The sequence below is a fragment of the Macaca thibetana genome, chromosome 12 (genome assembly GCF_024542745.1).
Source record: "Macaca thibetana thibetana isolate TM-01 chromosome 12, ASM2454274v1, whole genome shotgun sequence".
In the NCBI taxonomy this organism is placed as follows: Eukaryota; Metazoa; Chordata; class Mammalia; order Primates; family Cercopithecidae; genus Macaca; species Macaca thibetana.
Window position 1 is genome coordinate 109002725 of NC_065589.1, and position 18004 is coordinate 109020728.

The 18004-nt window shown below is 41.2% G+C and overlaps 2 protein-coding genes across 3 annotated transcripts in view; both read right to left on the reverse strand.

Annotated features, from left to right (window-relative positions):
• RAB3GAP1 (RAB3 GTPase activating protein catalytic subunit 1) overlaps positions 1 to 18004 on the reverse strand; it is a 1043110-nt gene that overhangs the window by 813342 nt on the left and 211764 nt on the right. The gene's annotated exons all lie outside the window — the stretch shown is intronic.
• MGAT5 (alpha-1,6-mannosylglycoprotein 6-beta-N-acetylglucosaminyltransferase) overlaps positions 1 to 18004 on the reverse strand; it is a 338870-nt gene that overhangs the window by 93998 nt on the left and 226868 nt on the right. For both annotated transcript variants that reach the window (XM_050750979.1, XM_050750980.1), the window contains exon 11: positions 7101 to 7234. In XM_050750979.1, coding sequence (XP_050606936.1) covers positions 7101 to 7234 — 134 coding nt within the window. The remainder of the gene's footprint in view (positions 1 to 7100; positions 7235 to 18004) is intronic.

An 18004-nucleotide genomic window follows, 5' to 3' on the forward strand; every position in this document is an offset into this window, starting at 1 on the left:
AGTATAAATGCTCCTCTTATTTTGAAGTCATCCATGTTGTTGTGTATAATAATTCATTCTTTTTTTAAACCAATACCTTCATTTATGCGAGCAAGGAAACTGAGGTTGGAGTGGCCTGTCCCAATCATATGACAGCAGAGCTGGACCATAGCCAAGTTCCCATTGCCCTGTGCAGCATCTTGTTCCCATGCCATCTCCCTGCTAATCTCACAAGAAGTTTAGAAAAACTCTTGAAGCCTCTATGGGGTCTGTGGAATGTGCATGTGTAGCTCTGTTCCTTTTCCACCAGACTCCCTTCTTGTCTCCCTGGGGTCAGCAGAGAACACAGGAGAGTGTCCTAGGCAGAAAGCATTCTAAGTTGTATCCCAGGTTCCATGGATAAACAGTAATTTAAGCTAAACCTAGGGGAGATTCATTCAGTCTTCAAGTGGTTTCCGAGTGCCTACCACGTGCCAGGCAGCTGGGTAAGCAAAACAGGCGCAATTCCTACTCTCTCAGAGCTTATAGTCTAGTAAGGAAGACAGATTGACAACAAAAGATAATTATATGATTACAAGATGATTCAAATGATATAAAAGGAATAAACAGGGTGCTATACTAGGGAGGGGAGGGGTGGCATCTGGTTGAGGCACAAGTGTGGAACAGGGTGGTCTTGGTGGCTCCAGTTGGGGTGAGCCAGGACAGGTAGCAGCCATTAAAGAGGGTGGTAGCCCCTGGTGGAATGGGTGACACACAGGACCCCTGTGGCTACAGTCCAGGAGCCAGAGAGGAGTAGGTACAGAGCAGGAGTGGCTGGCTTCAGAGAACCTCTCTAAAACACACTACCCAGACTGGATTTCACTGTAAAGGTAAGGTGTTCTAAGTGTGAAATGAAGTCATTGCAGAGTCTGAGCAAAGGAGTAGCACGATTCAATTTGCATTTTAGAAAAGATCACTCTAGCTGCTGCTGTATGGAGAATAAAGTAGAACAGGAGTGGGGGAACTGGGGTCATATTTCTGAAAGTTCTGCTGCCTGATGTCTCAGGCATATAGGAAAGGGATCATATGTCATTTCAGGGGATGCTTTAAAACCACAAGGTCTTTGAGGTCTAGATAAGAAGAAACTTTTCAAATTCAGTTAAGACTGGTTGACTTTGGTTGTTGCCAAGGTAGGCGAGGGCTGGACCACACCAGGCCCTGGGGCCTGGAGCTGGAAACTATTTGAAATGCTCATATCAGGCTTATTTACTCTACAGAACTGGCTGCAAGGCTGTCGCTGACTTGGCGATCCTGCGGTGAGCAGCCAGGAGCAACATTTTACCTGTGATGCCAGTATTTGCTCAGGGCTGCTGCTGTACACTTAGCTCACCCAGAGAGACCTTCCCTCCCAGCTTTAGAATCCTGCTGTAACCACAGACCCACTCCCTCCAGGGTAGTGGCAGTGGAGCAGCTCCATGGAACTATTGGCAGCAGGGAGGCAAGTCTCCAAGAGGAGAGCTCAGAGCCCTGACCCTGCTTTGGACTTGGCCATGTCACTCTCCCTCCTTGAGCCAGCTCCTCATCTACACACCAGGACGATTAAGGAAGATAACAGCTGCCCTTGTTTCCTTAAAAGGCATCAGCCTGTACCACCTTAAATGATGGCTGTGAAGGGCTCCAAGAAGCAGAAACACCACACAGATTCAAGGCTCTTTTATTATCAGCGCATTAGTTACTAAATAAGCACTACCTTTTGCTAAATGCCTACAAAGAGGTACCAGGCTCAATGCCTGGAGCTCCATCTCTAGAGTGATCACGATTTCAGTTAACTTACACTTCACTTTTCCACGTATTGGCTATCCACCAGCCTCAATCATACAGAAGAATATAATCAAGAACCCTGAAAAAGACCTCTAATGAGATCCATGCCGGGGACTGTTGGCCAATGTTCTGAGAGAGACTTGGTTTACTTGGGATGTGGCATAATTCAGGGGTCAGAAAACTTTTCCCAGGAAAGGCCAGAGAGTAAATATTTTAAGGCTTTGTGGGTCATACAGTCTGCCACAATTACCTAACTCTACAATTTTAGTGCAAAAGCAGCCACGGACAAGGAATGGCCATGGCCATCTTCCAGTAAAATGTAATTGACAAAAACAGATGTTGGGCTAGATTTGGTCCACAGGCTAGAGTTTGCCAACCACTTACATAGCTTAAGAATTACAATTCGAGTATCATTGGGCAGGCTTATACTTTCCATTTCCTCATAGGATAGAACTCCCTGGCTCACCTCCCCACCAATTCCCATTGCAGCATTTCCTATCTGGCCCCAATAATGACATTAATAAGAGCAGCAAACATGTATTTAGACTTACTGTGCACCAGCTAAGTAATGTACTCAACCTTAGGCAGCTGGTGGCCCAGTCAGGATTTGAACCCAGTCATCCATCTCCAAGTCTATGATTACACTGCCCAGTGGCACCTGAATGTACAACCCAGGACAGCAGGACACAAGGAAGACAGCGTGCCTCTCACCTCCTCTTACAGTCCACTGCTCACCACAGCTTTACCTGGCTCTTGGGGCTAGGTGGCAGAGATTAGAAGTAGCAAGGTCTACAAATATGAAAGTGAGAATGAGGGTGACTGAACTAGGCACCCACAGTAGCAAAAAGTGACAGGTAGCAGTCTGACAAGAGCAGCAGGAAGACAAAGGTAAGCAGAAAATAGGAGTTATTTATTTGTGAATCGGTCAGCTACTTTGTGCCACACACTGTACAAATTCCAACTATCCTAAGACCTTGCTGCTCAAAGCATGCTCTTCTAACAGCCCATCGGTATCACCTGGATGCTTGTAAGAAAGAGTCTTGGTCTCACTCCAGGTATGAACCAGAATCTGCATTTTAACGAGATCCTCAGGTGATATGTGCACTAGTAAGGCCGAGAAGCCAGCAGCTATTACTGTCCCAACTTTACAGGCTAGGAACCTGAGGCTCAGGACAGTCAACCACCTTACAAGTGGTTAAGTTGCGAGTCTGAACCCCAATGTGTGATTCAGAGGCAACTCTTGTTCTCCTGACGTGGTCAAAGAAAGGCCTCCAGGACATTTACCTTAGCAGCGATCATGTATTAACTTGTAATAAGATCATAGTAGGATCATGAAAACATAAGATACTAACCCTGCACCAGCACTTGAAAATTCAGTTATGCTCAGGATACTATTTTTAAAGAAACACAGAAATTAAAGTAATATAGTTAACACTTCAATTCCCATATTTCAAAAATCTCTTTTTACAAAGTTGACCAATTTTCCATTTCTGATGACTTTATTTAAAAGAATGTAGAAGGATTTTGAATTTGACCATACTGGATAGATTGCTGTTCTTCCGGGCACATCTCTAGTGTTAGCAGGAGTGGATCATTAGATGGTCTCAGAGGTAGAGGTCAGGGACCCTGAACTGTAGGTTCCTGAGGTCCTACAAGAAGAGAGACTTGTATTTGGGATCAGGCTGTTAGCAGTCTCATTTGATATGAAGGGGCCTGGGCAGAGGTGGTTCCTAAGTTGATACCCTTGGGATTCTGGAATCTGATGGCAAGATTCCCCTCCCCACCTCAACCTCCCCATCATGGACTGTAACATCAGGACAAGACCACTGAGTACCTTGGTCATGAATCTGGGGACAGGAGATTAAAGGACAAGTTCACTCCTCCTTAGCTTGTATATTTAATAGACTTGTTTTTCTTGATAGGCATTTAGTATCTAGAATTTTAGTAAATATACTGATATGACTATAGGAACAGAGCACTCAGATACTGCAAGACCAGAGTGTGAGAAAGGATACATGATCTAGGACAAGAAAGCTACCAGAAACTCCAGCAGCTACTTTCTCTTTCTCTCCAGGCTGCAGGAGTTGTATCTGTATCTTCCACTCTATCAGGCCCTCCACTGCACCCTAATCAGTCAGGGCGGTGCCTCTCCTTGTGGAGGAATGCATTATCCTCTCAACAGCACCCTCTCCCTGTCAACATGGGTCCTGCTTCATCAAGTGGACTCCTGGAAGGCTTCTGCCTCACCCTCCTGCTATGGACACATTTTTTTGATTTCTGTTAACATGGCTCACTCTCAGTGACTCTGTTTTCTAACACCAACTGAAGAATCTCATTGATGCAGCTCAGCTTTCTGAGCCAGAATTATAGTTCCAGCCACCAAAAAGCTGGACTGCACTGGATCAGAGGACAACTCCAGAATCCAATCAGCCAACACTGGAGGGAGTTACATGTTTGCATTTCCCACTTAAGTGGCAAGATGGGTAGGGAGATTCCCTCAAGAAGGAGGGTGGTGGGAAGAGTGAAGGAGGATTTATGGCACAGCAGGAATCTTCAGAATTTAAAGTCCTAGAATCTGAGGTGAAAGAAGACCTTCCAAAGTCATCTGGTCCAAACTGTGCCCTCCCACATCTCCCAGTTGCAATCCTAAACCCCCCAGGACACAAAGGTGCCAGTTCTCTTCCTGAAGCTCTCTGACGTGAATCAGGATTGGGTAGAGGAGAGGGGAATGGGACACAAGATGGGGAAGATCACTGATAAAACATCCTGCTAGCTAAAGCTTATGTTGAAGGTAACTTTAGAAATGTGGTTGGAATAACATCTCACTTAAAAGGCACATTGGTTTTCTGTGTGCATTCACTAAACACTCTGGGATGCACACGCTTTGGAAAAAGAAACTAAACTCTCACATACTGTGCTGTCTTCTAGAGTTGGAGAAGATGTCCTCAATTCCTGTGAAAACTTTATAGGATTTTTCACCTTCTTGGGCTTTTTCCAGCACAGAATGCCAGATGTAATAAAACTGAAGTAACACCCAGGATTTTTGGGTGTTATTACTCAGGCAAAGATGAATGTGGACACACTGCAACCCAACCTTTTGTAGTCTTTAGGTGACGCATGGCACAGGTACACAGAAGCTTGGGCACACATGGAGTTTTAACACCTCAAAACATGGACAGATTTCTAAATCTCACTCCAGATCACTTGAGCAACATGGTTAATGCTTTTGGGATTCCTTTTTTTTTTTTTTTTGAGACGGAGTTTCGCTCTTGTTGCCCAGGCTGGAGTGCAATGGTGTGATCTCAGCTCACTGCAACATCCACCTCCCAGATACAATGGATTCTCCTGTCTCATCTTCCCAAGTAGCTCGGATTACAGGTGCCCGCCACCATGCCTAGTTAATTGTTTTGTATTTAGTAGAGATGAGTTTTCACCATGTTAGGCTGGTCGCAAACTCCTGACCTCAGGTGATCCACCTGCCTCGGCCTCCCAACGTGCTGGGATTACAGGCATGAGCCACCGCGCCTGGCCTTGGTATTCTTACTGGCACAGAAAAGTCACCCTTTTAGTAGCAGTATTAATTTATCCAAAACAGGTGACCAAAATCTTTCAGAAGCAATTTATTGTTTTGTTTTTCCAGGGAAAGGGAAAAAATTGCCAAAGGGTGCTAGGAGGTAGTTGCACTTGGCCCCCAAACAAAGTGATATAATTTCTGTATCAAGCCCACACAGACATGCAAGCTATCTTCAAGCAGGTGCAGAGGTTTTTCTTTAAAAGCCACAGTCCGCCTAAAACTAACGCCACAAACCATTAATTTCATGAACAAGCTGAGCATGAGAACACCTAAGATGCCTGTTTTAACCCAAGTCTGGCTGAAAGTCAGCTGGAAAATGCACTATCAACACAGGACACATTTTTACACAAGGACAGCAACACAAATTTATGGGACCATCTTCGATAGCCATTTACAATCTAGATTAACTTTCATTTTACTTGAGACAACAAAGTATGGCATAACATACAGAGGAAACATTCTTACCAGCCGGGGGTTTTTCACACTTGGCATTACTGGTATTTTGTGCCAGGGGCCATCCCATTCATTGTAGGACATGTACAGCATCCCTGGCCTCTACCCACTACATGCTTGTAGCACCACTGACCAGACATCACAACCAAAATTGTCTCCAGACACTGTCAAATGTTCCCTGGGCATAGGGGAATCGGTAAATAAAATAGTCTGCAGCTGAGAACTACTGTACTAAACAAAGACAAAGGTTTAGCTGTTTAAGACAGAGTTGTCTGGAATTAAATCTGCCTCCCTGGAGGTGGGCTGATCTCATCATCCCTTTGGTGTAGTTAGCACCTTAGAGCTGGTGGGTAGGGCACTGCTTTTCCTTTTCTGAACACAGGGTCAGAAAAGCAGTACCAAGGAATTCTTTATCCTGTACATCACCTGTACTCCTTCAGTTGTAGGATTCCTAACTTCCTTGGTTAGGAAGTAACATGAGACCACAGTCTGTGATCATTCAAGAAACAATTAATTTTTTTATTTAGGAAGAGGCACGTTGTGAGCTCCTGAAGACTTCTATCTTCTAAAAAACATTTCCTCAAAGAAAAATTATGATATTTACCTATTGAGGCAGACTTCCCACATAAAAATATCTGCATTACCTGTCAACAGGTCACATCCAATCTGGTTCCTCTCCTGTTACACTTTCCCCAGATGTACTCTGGAAATCAACTTAGGAGGGCCAAGGGGCCCAAGGCTTTTGGAAAGCTTGGTTTGGTCTGTAGCCAAGAGTGCTGTTTCAGCCAAGACCTCCCTGAACAAACTGCCTACAGTCAGCCCCAGCAAGAATTTACTTTCCACGTCAGGTGAGTAGTGACTATAGCCAAGAGGATGTGAAGGCCACTGCGTTTCCCAGGGAAGGGAGTTGACTATCTCCACAGACTACCTCCCAGAAGCAGAGGGAGACTCCCCTCGGTCAAGTTTCTCCCTGTGCGGTACCTTGCTCCAGAAAGATATTCAACCCCTGGAGGGCCCTGGCTCTCAGAAGCAGGTACAAGGTGTGAAAGCAGCTAGAATGTGTCCCTTCTGACATGCAGAGTGAAGGGGGCTGTTGTATAGCCACTACCAGAAGAGCAGGTACAGCCTTGGTTAGAAACCCAAATGCTGAGCAACTGAATCCTTGCACATTCTTGTTTATGTCTAAGTAGATCCCATTAAGCCCTGGGCACTTGGCTTGACTACTCCCTGGATCAAAGTTAAATTACCCAACAAGCTTCTTTTCAGAGAGAGACGCACGCACAGACTGACTCACCTTCCAGAAGCTATCCACTTTGCCATACACAAGGGACTGGTTCTGCCTTTTGATTTCATTAATGTGGTGGATGTCACTGGAGTTCAGGTGCTGCTCGACCACAAACCCCAGAAAGCTGTTGTCTGGGGTATGAGCTGGTGTGCAAAGAAATGGAGAGGACAGTTAGTGTCCAATCAGCAAGAAGAAACAACAATCACATATTTAACACAGGCCATCTTACCCGTAACAAAATGTTTTCATCTTACCTTGTTCTTTCTTACACCTGAGGGAGGTGAGGGATTGCTCTCTCCCACACGTTCCCAGTAAAACCATCATGAGAACACTTCTCTCTAGGATGGATTAACCTGAACCAAAACCTGCTCTTTTTAGGGAAAATACATCTGTCTGAAAATCATTAAGCTGTGTATTCTTTTCCTTGTTGCCTCAGAATAAGGCTACTGTCCGTTTCCCAGCAGAAATGCTCTCACCCAGGTTTCACCACCCACTGGCCAAAAACCTGTAGGGGGCAGGGCTGATCGGGAGTTCTGAATAGGCGCAGAGCCCCCATGTAACTGAATCTGACTCCAGCTGTGTTTTTCACCCAGCTACATAACAAGAGGTTTAGGGATAGAGTGATGAATAATCCCCAGAACCTTTCATCTCCTCTAAGAATTACTCACTCATAAAAGATGTCATTATGGGGTTATATTGAACAGGTGCATGGAATGAAGACAGAATAAAAGGTAAAGCTTGCTGGGGCACAAACCACTCCAAAAAAACACCAACCACTGCAAAGGAATACTGTCTACAGAGTACGCTATTCTGGAAAAGAAAATTTTGGATTTCTCTCATTTGGGTTCTGTAACTTCTCTAACACTTGACCAAGGAACCCCACACCCTCTCCAAACATCTGCATCTCGTGCCTGTAATTGTAAAAGGCATTTCACCAGCAAGTGACAGTCAAAAAATAATTCTCTCTGGATTAAACAGAGACCCTCTTCTCCTTTACCTTCATTCCGTCAAGAGAAATCTCAGTTTTTCAGATGAGCCTGCTGAGACCATGTGTGGCTGATATTAAATGAAGCAACTGCTCTGCTTGGCTCTGACCTGAATAGAACAGCTATAAATAACATGAAACCAAATTCCTCCTGGTAAATTGAGATATACACAAGATTCTGAAAAGTCCACACACTGCAACCTTAACCACATCCATTCACAGGTAGGTGGTCAGCAAATAGAGAAAGCTGGTCCCTTCATCTCATTCTGGTTGTCCTAGGACTGAGGAGCGGTTTCCCAGGCTTGTACTAGCACAGAGATCCTTTCAGACAGACAGATGGGCAAAGGCGAGCCTGCAGCACAGGCCTAGGATGCCCAGACTCCAATGTCACCCACCATGCATGCAGGGGAACACGATGAAGAAGGGACACTGGCAGGAAGCCCTGAGCTGTGGAAATGCAAGAGCCATGTAAATACTGTGTTGTCAACCTCCGTTTCCCAGGCTTTTGCCTAATGGGGGTGACAGAATGAGGAGATAATAGGGTTGTGACTGGGGAGTTGTGTTCAGTCTGGCCAATCTGTTATTTCATTTCTGCGTTTTTGAACAAGTGCCCAGAGGCAATGGCAATGGCTGCAGTTGGCTGGAAAGTAAATTACTGAATAAATTCTACTGCCAACAAGAGGCAATGGTTGTTTTTCCTCTCCCTTTTGAGGAGCTGAGGGCACAGGGAATTTTCAAGGATTAGCAGGGACAGGAACACAGCCTGTGTGCATTCTCAGTGTTATGGTGCAGCTTAAAATATTTCTTTGTAAAATTTTTTGTTAATTCTAAAAGTTTTGAACTCAAACCTGACACTCTACTTCAGGATCAGGTGTTTTTAATTTTTTTTTATTTTCAGAAAATTTACATGGTGATTAAAGCATGATGCTTGAAATATGTTTCTGAAATGTAGTCATTTAGTCCCTAGGTAGGCACTTAAATAATCCAGCAAGTAAAACAATGGGTTTTATTTCATATTATACTAATGCATAGTAAAAAATAAAATGCTTTAGCCACCCAAATGAAAAAATACATTTATGTAACATTTTTGTGTGAAAGATTCTCCTAGCTTCTAGCTTGACTGGTGGGAGGGAGAAGTAAATATCAGAAAAACTTGTGAGGAATGGTGGGCTTTTGCTGCTATGACTATAATTTGGTATTCAATCAACTCTGACACTATGAATTTCACATCTAAACTCTCCTCTATGTTTTCATCCAAACACTTTAACTCCTGTCTCACCTTGTGAAATGTTAACTTAGGGATCAACAACCTGCAAGTGTGGTTTAAAGGACCTCAGGTGAGACTTGAGATTTACAAACAGTATCACCACATTTAATGAGCCAAGGCCTGAGCACTGGTCTGACCTCTACATGCCTTCTCCTCCCAGGTGACTCTAAACTTGCCACAGGACACGAAACCTTGACCACATAAGGGTCTGCTCAGCTGTGACTCGCCCCAGCAGGTGATTCTGAAGTAACTACGGGTCCAGTGTGGCTTGCTTCCAAGGATCTGAACACCAGCTGGAGCCTGCCTGGTAACATCTGCCGAGAGCGCCCTGGTCTTATCACAAGTGTTCTTAATGGTGCTTATAATAAATCAAAAGCCACAAGTCCAGGAGGATGTTATCTGAAATGTCCATTTCATTGAGTTCAAATTTCAGGCCAACCTTTCTTTTTTGTTCTGCCTTAGGAAGGGAACAGAGACTTTTATTGTGTTGGGAGGATTTCAAAGAGAAGGTATTTACATTTTAAGGTAAATCAAACAAATCTCAAACGGGATGCAGGAAATCCTGTACTTTCAGTAATACCTTCATCCCAGAGGATAAACAAATGTGATTTTTAAAAAAGATGACTGATATTTTGAGTTCTGACTACATGCCAAATTCTGTGCTAAGTGCATTATAGTTACTCTTCCATTTTAACCTCATAACCGTGTAACATGTTTGTACAGATAAGAAAACAGAGAGAGATTTGGTTTAACTACCCAAGTCTACATGCTAGGAAATGGCAACACTAGGATTCAGAGTCAGACTGGCTGCTTTCAGGGCATCAACTCCTTAAGTCACTCTAACATACAGCCTCATAGTCCAAATAATTTTCTGCATCCTGTGAACAGCAGTGGTAAACCATGCTTCAGAGGAAAATAAATGTTCTAAGGTACAGCAAAATACACAAGAGGGATCCAGAATACATATGCAGTATCACCTCAGTTTCTTGAGTATCTTGTGCCATATATGTATATGGGACCACACAGATTTTTTTTTTTTACATGCTACAAAACTACAGGAGATTTGCCAGACATTAGCAATGATTTTAAGATAATTTAGAACAAAACATCTCTTATTAAGAGAAACACTATTTTAAGCACTTTGGAAGCACCTATTTACAAATGATTACAAATCAGCTTGATGTGTTCCCTGAGCAGAGTATGATGATAACTACTTCTAAGAAATACTATTAGCTTAGCTTGAATAATTCATTCAATGACAAACGTTTTGAAGCATTTCTACAAACCAGGTTATATGATAAGTATTGACAAATTACAATATAAAGATGAGTTTCTGCCCTCAAGGAGCTTACCAACTACTTCAAGAGCTTTCTTTCAATTGCATAAATTTCTGAGGTCTGCTTTTGCTATCAGTTAGTCCCAAACATCTCTAAGAATGTTATGTATCTTCACGTCCCTGGTCACCAAGAGAAGAAACCCCAGTGCCAGCCTGGGCCCATTCTTTAGCCCTCACAGTCAGCAGTCCCAGGGATATTAGTTTCTCAAAAATCCATCAACTCAGCCTTTCCTTTTCATATTTGTTAGTCCAGACCTTCTCACTTTTTGCTCAGACTTCTGCAATAAACAACCTTTTCTTTTTCCTAAATACAAATGGATTTATTGGTTTTCCTGATTATAACAGAAATATATCCTCAGATTAAAACTTTTTTCAGATAATAAAGATATGAGAAAAAAATAAGTTACATATCTTTCATCACCTAGAAATAACCACTATTACTGGTCTTTTTTTCTAAGTTTGTGGATCATTTTTCCCCTCAAAATATTGAATTCCAGTTAATGATGTCAAGCTGAGGCATCAGAGGGTTCTTTTATGTATCCCCCCCCCCAAAAAAAAAAAACAGCAAAAAAGGTGAATTGATGGATAGAGAGAAGATTGGCATATGGATTGATACAATAAATGGTTAATTGTAAAATCTAGATTTGTGGGTTTCTAGTAACATTTCTTCTGTTTTTTTTGTATGGCTGAAAATGAATAATGCTTGTCATCATATTCATGACATTTTTGCTGATTCTGATAAAACTGACGATAGAAACAAATGCATTGAAAAATAGTTATGTCACACAAGAATTCTGGATTAAAAAACTATACATTACTACGTTATGTGAAAAATTTTACAAAAACTGATTTTTTTTCCCCCTAAATGTTGGTGACACTAGTTTCTTCAAGAGAGAAGGCTGGGATGCAGGCTAGGGAAACTAATATACAGTTGAGCTGAGAAGATGAGTGCCTAAACTGTTGACAAAAGGCACTTCAGGGTAAAATTTTCAAGTGTCAAAAAGCAATTTAGGAGGGAATGGACTCCTTAGAAGAATAACACTGCTGAAAGCTAAGACTCAGACTGAAGGAACCACACGGCTGATCCTACTCCTCACTGGTCTGCACAGAGCTTAAAGGCAAGAGCCCTCCTGATTCAAGTTAAAGGCCAAAATGGCAGTTTCAATCACAAATAGCTCCTTTGGTTGTCATGCCCTAAAAATAAAATTGTACATGGAAGTTAACTGATCCTTAGCTACAGCCAACAGGCTTATTATTTGCATGAATGGGAACTGACTTGGTTCTAAAATTCCTGTTTTGCCAGGCAAAATTTTTTATCCACAAGCCATCATTCAATTTGATCATGCAAATAAAAATGGCTGTGAGCTCCAAATCCTGGGAGAAATTCAGGGTTGGAATGTCAATGAAAATGACAATCATTATGGTCCGAAAGCCCAACAATGTAAGTAAGTTCCCTGGGAAGACACAAGAAAGTAAGATGAGGCCACCGGCATAAAGAAGTTTCTGCAATCTTAAATTTGTACAACTGTCTCCTTCCCTACATTGCTGCATGGACTAAAAACAGAATAGGCAATATTGTTCATTCTAGTTTAATTCCATCAATAAAAGACTTTCTGAATGCCTACTATGTGCCAGCCACTCTTCAGGATGTTAGAGTTCCAGCAATAAACAAAGCAGCTAAAATTCCTGCCATTATATATCTCAGATTCCAGGGGAGGAAAAAGAAAGTAAAAGTAAGTGAAACATAAATACTGGATAGCAATACAGTTACAGAGGAAAATAAAGCAGGGAAGGGGAGTAGAAAGTTGGGGAAGGAAGGAGTTGCATTTTAAAAGAGGAGGTCACAGTCAGTCTCACTGAAATGACATTTGAGTTTAAAACCTGAAGGAGGAGATGGAGAAGTCTAAAAGAAGAATGTTCCAAGAGATGGGACAACCAATGCAAAGGTCCTGAGGGGGAGTGTGCCTATTCTACTCAAGAAACAGCAAGGAAGTAGAGAGAAATGAGCAAAAAGCAGCGTAGTAAGCGACAGGGTCTTGAGGACCCTGGGAAAACTGGCCTCTAGTTGCCACAACTAGGATGTTCCTCGCCTCTGCATTCAAATTTTCCCTGCTCCATTCACCTGGGTCTGTAATTTCTAAAGTGGAAGTATGAGAAAGTCTTATTTTTGCATACCTCCTGACTCCACTGAAAGTAAGCTTCTGGAGAACAGAGACTTAGACACGCCACAGATGGTCAGGGGACACACACTGAACAAAAGGACAAAATCGACAACCAAATAAAGATTCCAATCTAACTCTTAAACTGATGCTCATAAGGAACAAGAAAATACTTAGGCTTAGTCACCTCTGTAGCCTTTACTAAGGAGCACCTTACAAGGATTTGGGAAAGAGGAGAAGGGGGTAAAAAAAAAAAAAAAAAAAAAAAAAAAAAAAAAATCAAAGAGGTGGAAGGTGATATGGGAAAGTTCTAAACACCTCCAGAATCCCCAATCTGCTCTTCTCTCAACTTCGTTATAGCTCCCTGTCTTTTCTGCTCCAAATTTCCACAAGTACCAAGAAACGCTGAATATTCTCCAGCCTTCACTATACAGAATGTGAGCACCCAGAAGGCAAATTCTTCTGTGTCTTCACATTGTGAATGACAGCCAAAATGTTGTAGGTACTTAACACATACACACATAATAAATAAAGCTATACGAACACAGTTTGCTCAGGCAATGTAGTAAATGTTCTATGGTAATGATATGAAAAGTGAGGCTGTTAAGCAGAACTGATTTCAAAGGTTATTGAATTTTTTGTAGGATATAAAAATAAGGTCTGAGATCTGAAGACCAGGGATGGGGTATCTTGTAATGCCTGCTACTGTTAATTTCAGCCATCAACTCTAGGGAAAGAGAGGAAAAAACTCAATTAGATAAAGATGATTTACCACTGCCAATGTTTTTACACAAGCCAGATGAAGTTGTAAATGAGGGTGTGGTGCATGCAGATAATTAGAGCTATCCAAATACTGGAAAATTTACAGTGCAAGTCATCAATTTTAGAGCTCTCTCTTCTAAATGGTAAAGGCAAATGCCTTCGCTCTTATTTTTCTGTGCAGGCAGATTTCTTGCATTTATTTACTGAGACATAATGCACCTTGTTTGAGACTGTGAAAAATAAAAGATGGCCTTCAGGAGTTTAAAACAAGCCGTATGCATGGACTACAGGCAGAGACTGAAATAATACCTAAATATATGCCAAGCCAGGTACCTGGCAACCATAAAAAAAGCATCAGTTAAATCTCAAGAAATAACAAAAGCATCCCCAAATAACTATGACTTAGGAACTAGCCACTTGACTGTAGAAGAGTCTTGGAAACAATGGTTTTCAAATCTGCGTAGAGTCTTGAAGAAAAAAAAAGATGATATATTAAGTGGAAAAAAAGCAGATACAAAATTTTGGTAAGTATGTGACAAGTATGTAAAAACATACTTGTGAAAAAGATAAAAGTTACACCAGGGTTAGGGGAGCCTTATTCAGTAGGAGGAAGTCTTTCCCTGTTTTTGTAATTGGGTTACATTTCTTTATAAATTTGATTGGAAAATTGGAGGAAGTCACTTAAGTAGAGTTTTAAAGAAAAAATTAAATTTTGCTTCTCAGAGACCAGCAGGCTGTTGGGTGAGGCTGGGGCCAGACCTGGGGAGGAATATGGTTGGGGGTTGAGGCCAGAGAGCCTAAGGTCTTGAATACTCTGCTGTGGAGTTTAAAATCATCCCATGGACAAAAGGAAGGCACTGCAGTCTCTGAGGAGAAATCGCCTAATCCAAGCTGAGCTTTCAAGAGCTGGCTTTTGTGGCTGGAAAGCCTTAGTACCTAGTTCAGAGGTCATGTTAACACGTGGACAGGAGGAGCGAGCAGGAATGGGGGCCTAGAAGGAGGAACAACCAGACTTACCAGATTCCTGGGGAAAAACCATCACTTAATAGACCTAATCAAATGGCCTTAGTATCGTCTGGCCACCAGTCCCTCCAGAAGCTGCTTAGGAAGGTGTCAGGAAGAGTCTATGTGGACACCACCTAAAATGCCTAACTGCAAAGAGAACACATGATGGCAATGGCACCAGTGAACTTCTGAGACTGTGGGCAAAATAATACAGAAATGCAAGGTTTTTCAACTTGTAGAAACCCCACCAACTTAGAAAATGAGTTAGAGGAGAAACGGAAGGAGTCTTAAAGTGAGATGTGTACCATGAATATTTAAGAACGCAAACACATTCCGGTCCAGCGTATTTCGTTTCACTGCTCCTCAAGATGCATCCCAATGGTGTATTTTTCTTTATCTTCCCACCGGGTTCTTTTGGACTGGCCTTCCCCACGCTCTCTGTCTGCACATAAACCACAACGCTGCTACGTCTTATGATAAGGCAGCTAGTCCTGAAGACTTGATTCCTCAAGTATAGCACTCTATTTCCACAGTCTCGGAACTTTTCATTGCGCATTCCATCAGTAGAACACAATCTAAGCACATAGGATTCTGAGTACATCCTCAGTATATGTGCATATTTATACAGAAATTAGATAATGATTACTATCCAGCTCATATATTAAGCACTAGTAAATGTTTCACTTTTGAAAAATTAACAATAAATAAATATAACTTTTGATATTCAAAGGAATGCTATTTCTCTTCAGACTACTGCAGTAGCCACATTGACCCAAAAGGTAAAGGAATGGAGGGCTATATGGGAAGGACCTAGTAGACTGGACCCCAGGCCTTTGTCACATGGGAAGAAAGGGACCCTCTTCCAAGCATGCATCCAAGTTCACTGTGGGCGCTGGAAAACAGAGTGCAGGAGCTTTTTGTTGTTGCTGCAAATCTTCCAGCTCAGACACATCTGAATAGGATAAAGGTCTCAAACTGCTTTATTTCTCTATTCATTTCCATATTTCCTCCATTCAAGTCAGCCTCATCCATGAGAAAGTTTTCCATCAACCTGTTACTTGATGGATTTAGCGACCACTGATGATGATTGTTTTGCTCTACTGTCTCATCAGGACTTTTATAATGCTCATTTTCTAATTCATTCCTTTTGCATTTATTAGTTGTGATTTCTCCATGATTAATGACTTTCTCTCATCAACTGTTTGATTATTTTCAAATACAATTTGTGCTAGAAAGGCATGATCAAAGCTGAATTCTTTCACTTTAGTTTTTACAGTAATGAGGTAGTATCCTAGCAATTTGCAAAGGTGACCCACTACACTTTGTGGAGTTTTCTTGGTTGGTGTATCATTCTGGAATCTAGAATCTTTAGGTACTCCCCTCTTTTTGTATACTAAAGATCTTGGTTCCTACAACATACCTATAACAGTTTCAAGTAACAATATAAATATTTCCCACTACAACTGTATAGTCAAAGCATGGTCTTTTAAAGCCACTTAAGTAATAATCTTCTCTATATGAGAGGTTAACATCAACCTCATGCGTATAGCTAGGTTTGTCTCTATCTGCTTTCAATTCTTAGTGAATGCTTTTCTTTTTTATTTGAATTTTTATTGTGGTAAAAAACAAGTACACTAAATTTACCATCTTAACCTTTTTTAAGTGTTCAGTAGTGTTAAGTATATTCACACTGGTATGCAAGAGATCTTCAGAACTTTTTCATCTTGTAATACTGAAACCCCATAGCCATTAAACACTAATTCCTCCTCCCAACTTGGTAACCACCTTTCCGTTTTCTGTTTCTATGATTTTGACTACCTTAGATACTTTATGAGTGGAATCATATGGTATTCACCTTTTTGTGACTAGCTTATTTCCCTTAGCATAATATCCTTGAGGTTCATCCATGTTGTAGCATATGAAGGATTTCCTTCCTTTTTAAGGCTAAATAATATTGCATATATATGTACACTACGTTTTTCTTTATCCACTTGTGTGGATGGACATTTGGGTTGCTTCTACCTCACGGCTATTAGGAATACTACTGCAGTGAACATGAATGTGCAAATACTTCTTCGAGATCCTACTTTGAATTCTTCGGAATATTTCTCTTTTTAAATTAGGTAAAACATTTACATGGTCTTAAAGTCAAAATAAGGAACATTAAGAGACATCAGCCTTCTAGCCCCATCCCTGGATACCTTTTTATCCAGTGGGAATCACTTTATCCAATGGCAATCACTTTTATTAGTTTATTTATCCTTTCATTGTTTCTTTTGGAAATATAAGTTCATTCATATATACTAACACGACCACACACACTCTTCCTCTATATCTGACATATATAAAAGGGAGTAGCTCTACATTGTCCTGCACATTGACTCTTATCACTTAAAATATCCTAGACATGCCCCTCCTGGAATGAAAGCCTTCCTCATTTCTTTTTATAGCTACATAGTACTTCATTCTATTAATGGATCATATTATTCACTCAGTCCTCTATGATGATTACTTGGGTTGTTTCTTGTTGCTTCCTATCACAAATAGTGCTGCACTAAATGCCCTTGAGCCCATGCCACATCTTGATTTTGCTCATTATCTTTGGAATAGATTCCTATATACGAGGTGCTTAGTTGAAGAAAGAAAATGCAGAGGCAGTTTTACTAGATCCTGACAAACACATCCCCACTGGGGTAGTACCATGCTGCATTCTAACCACTAGGGTTGAAGAGGGCTGGTTTTGCTCACCGCATCATCAGAATAGCTACGCTGTTCAACTTTTGCATTTCTGCCAATCTGTACATGGGACATGGTATCTTGGTGCAGTTTAAAAATACATTTCTCTTACTGTGAGTAAAGTTAACATCTTTCCATATGTTCAGAGCAGTAAATTTCTCTTTCCTCTAAACTTAATAGCCTTTTCCCATTTTTCTGTTGGAACATGGAACTTTTTCTTAATTTTTATATATATATATAAATACATATATATATAATGTATATATATATAAATATATATGTATGTGTATATATAAGGGTCTATATTAGTAATTTAGCCCTCTGTGATATCATTTACTTACGATGTTATTGGTTGTTGTTTTGCCATACAGGTTCTTCTTTTTTTTAAAATATAGTCAAGCATATCAATTTTCCCTCATTTCTGCTGAATTCTGAGTCATGGTTAGGGAACTAATTCCCTTCCCAGGTTAACAGAAATTAATCCATGTTTTTATCTTCAGTTACATTTTAAGCAGTGAATTTCCTTCAATTTAATCAACCAATACTGCTGAAATTCTCCATCCATGGAGAACAAAATAGGTTTGCAGGACTGTGAATTCCAACATTCTAAAATAGAACTTTGTTTTCTAGGGAAAAAAAAACCTCTCTTCTCTACTCCCTGGA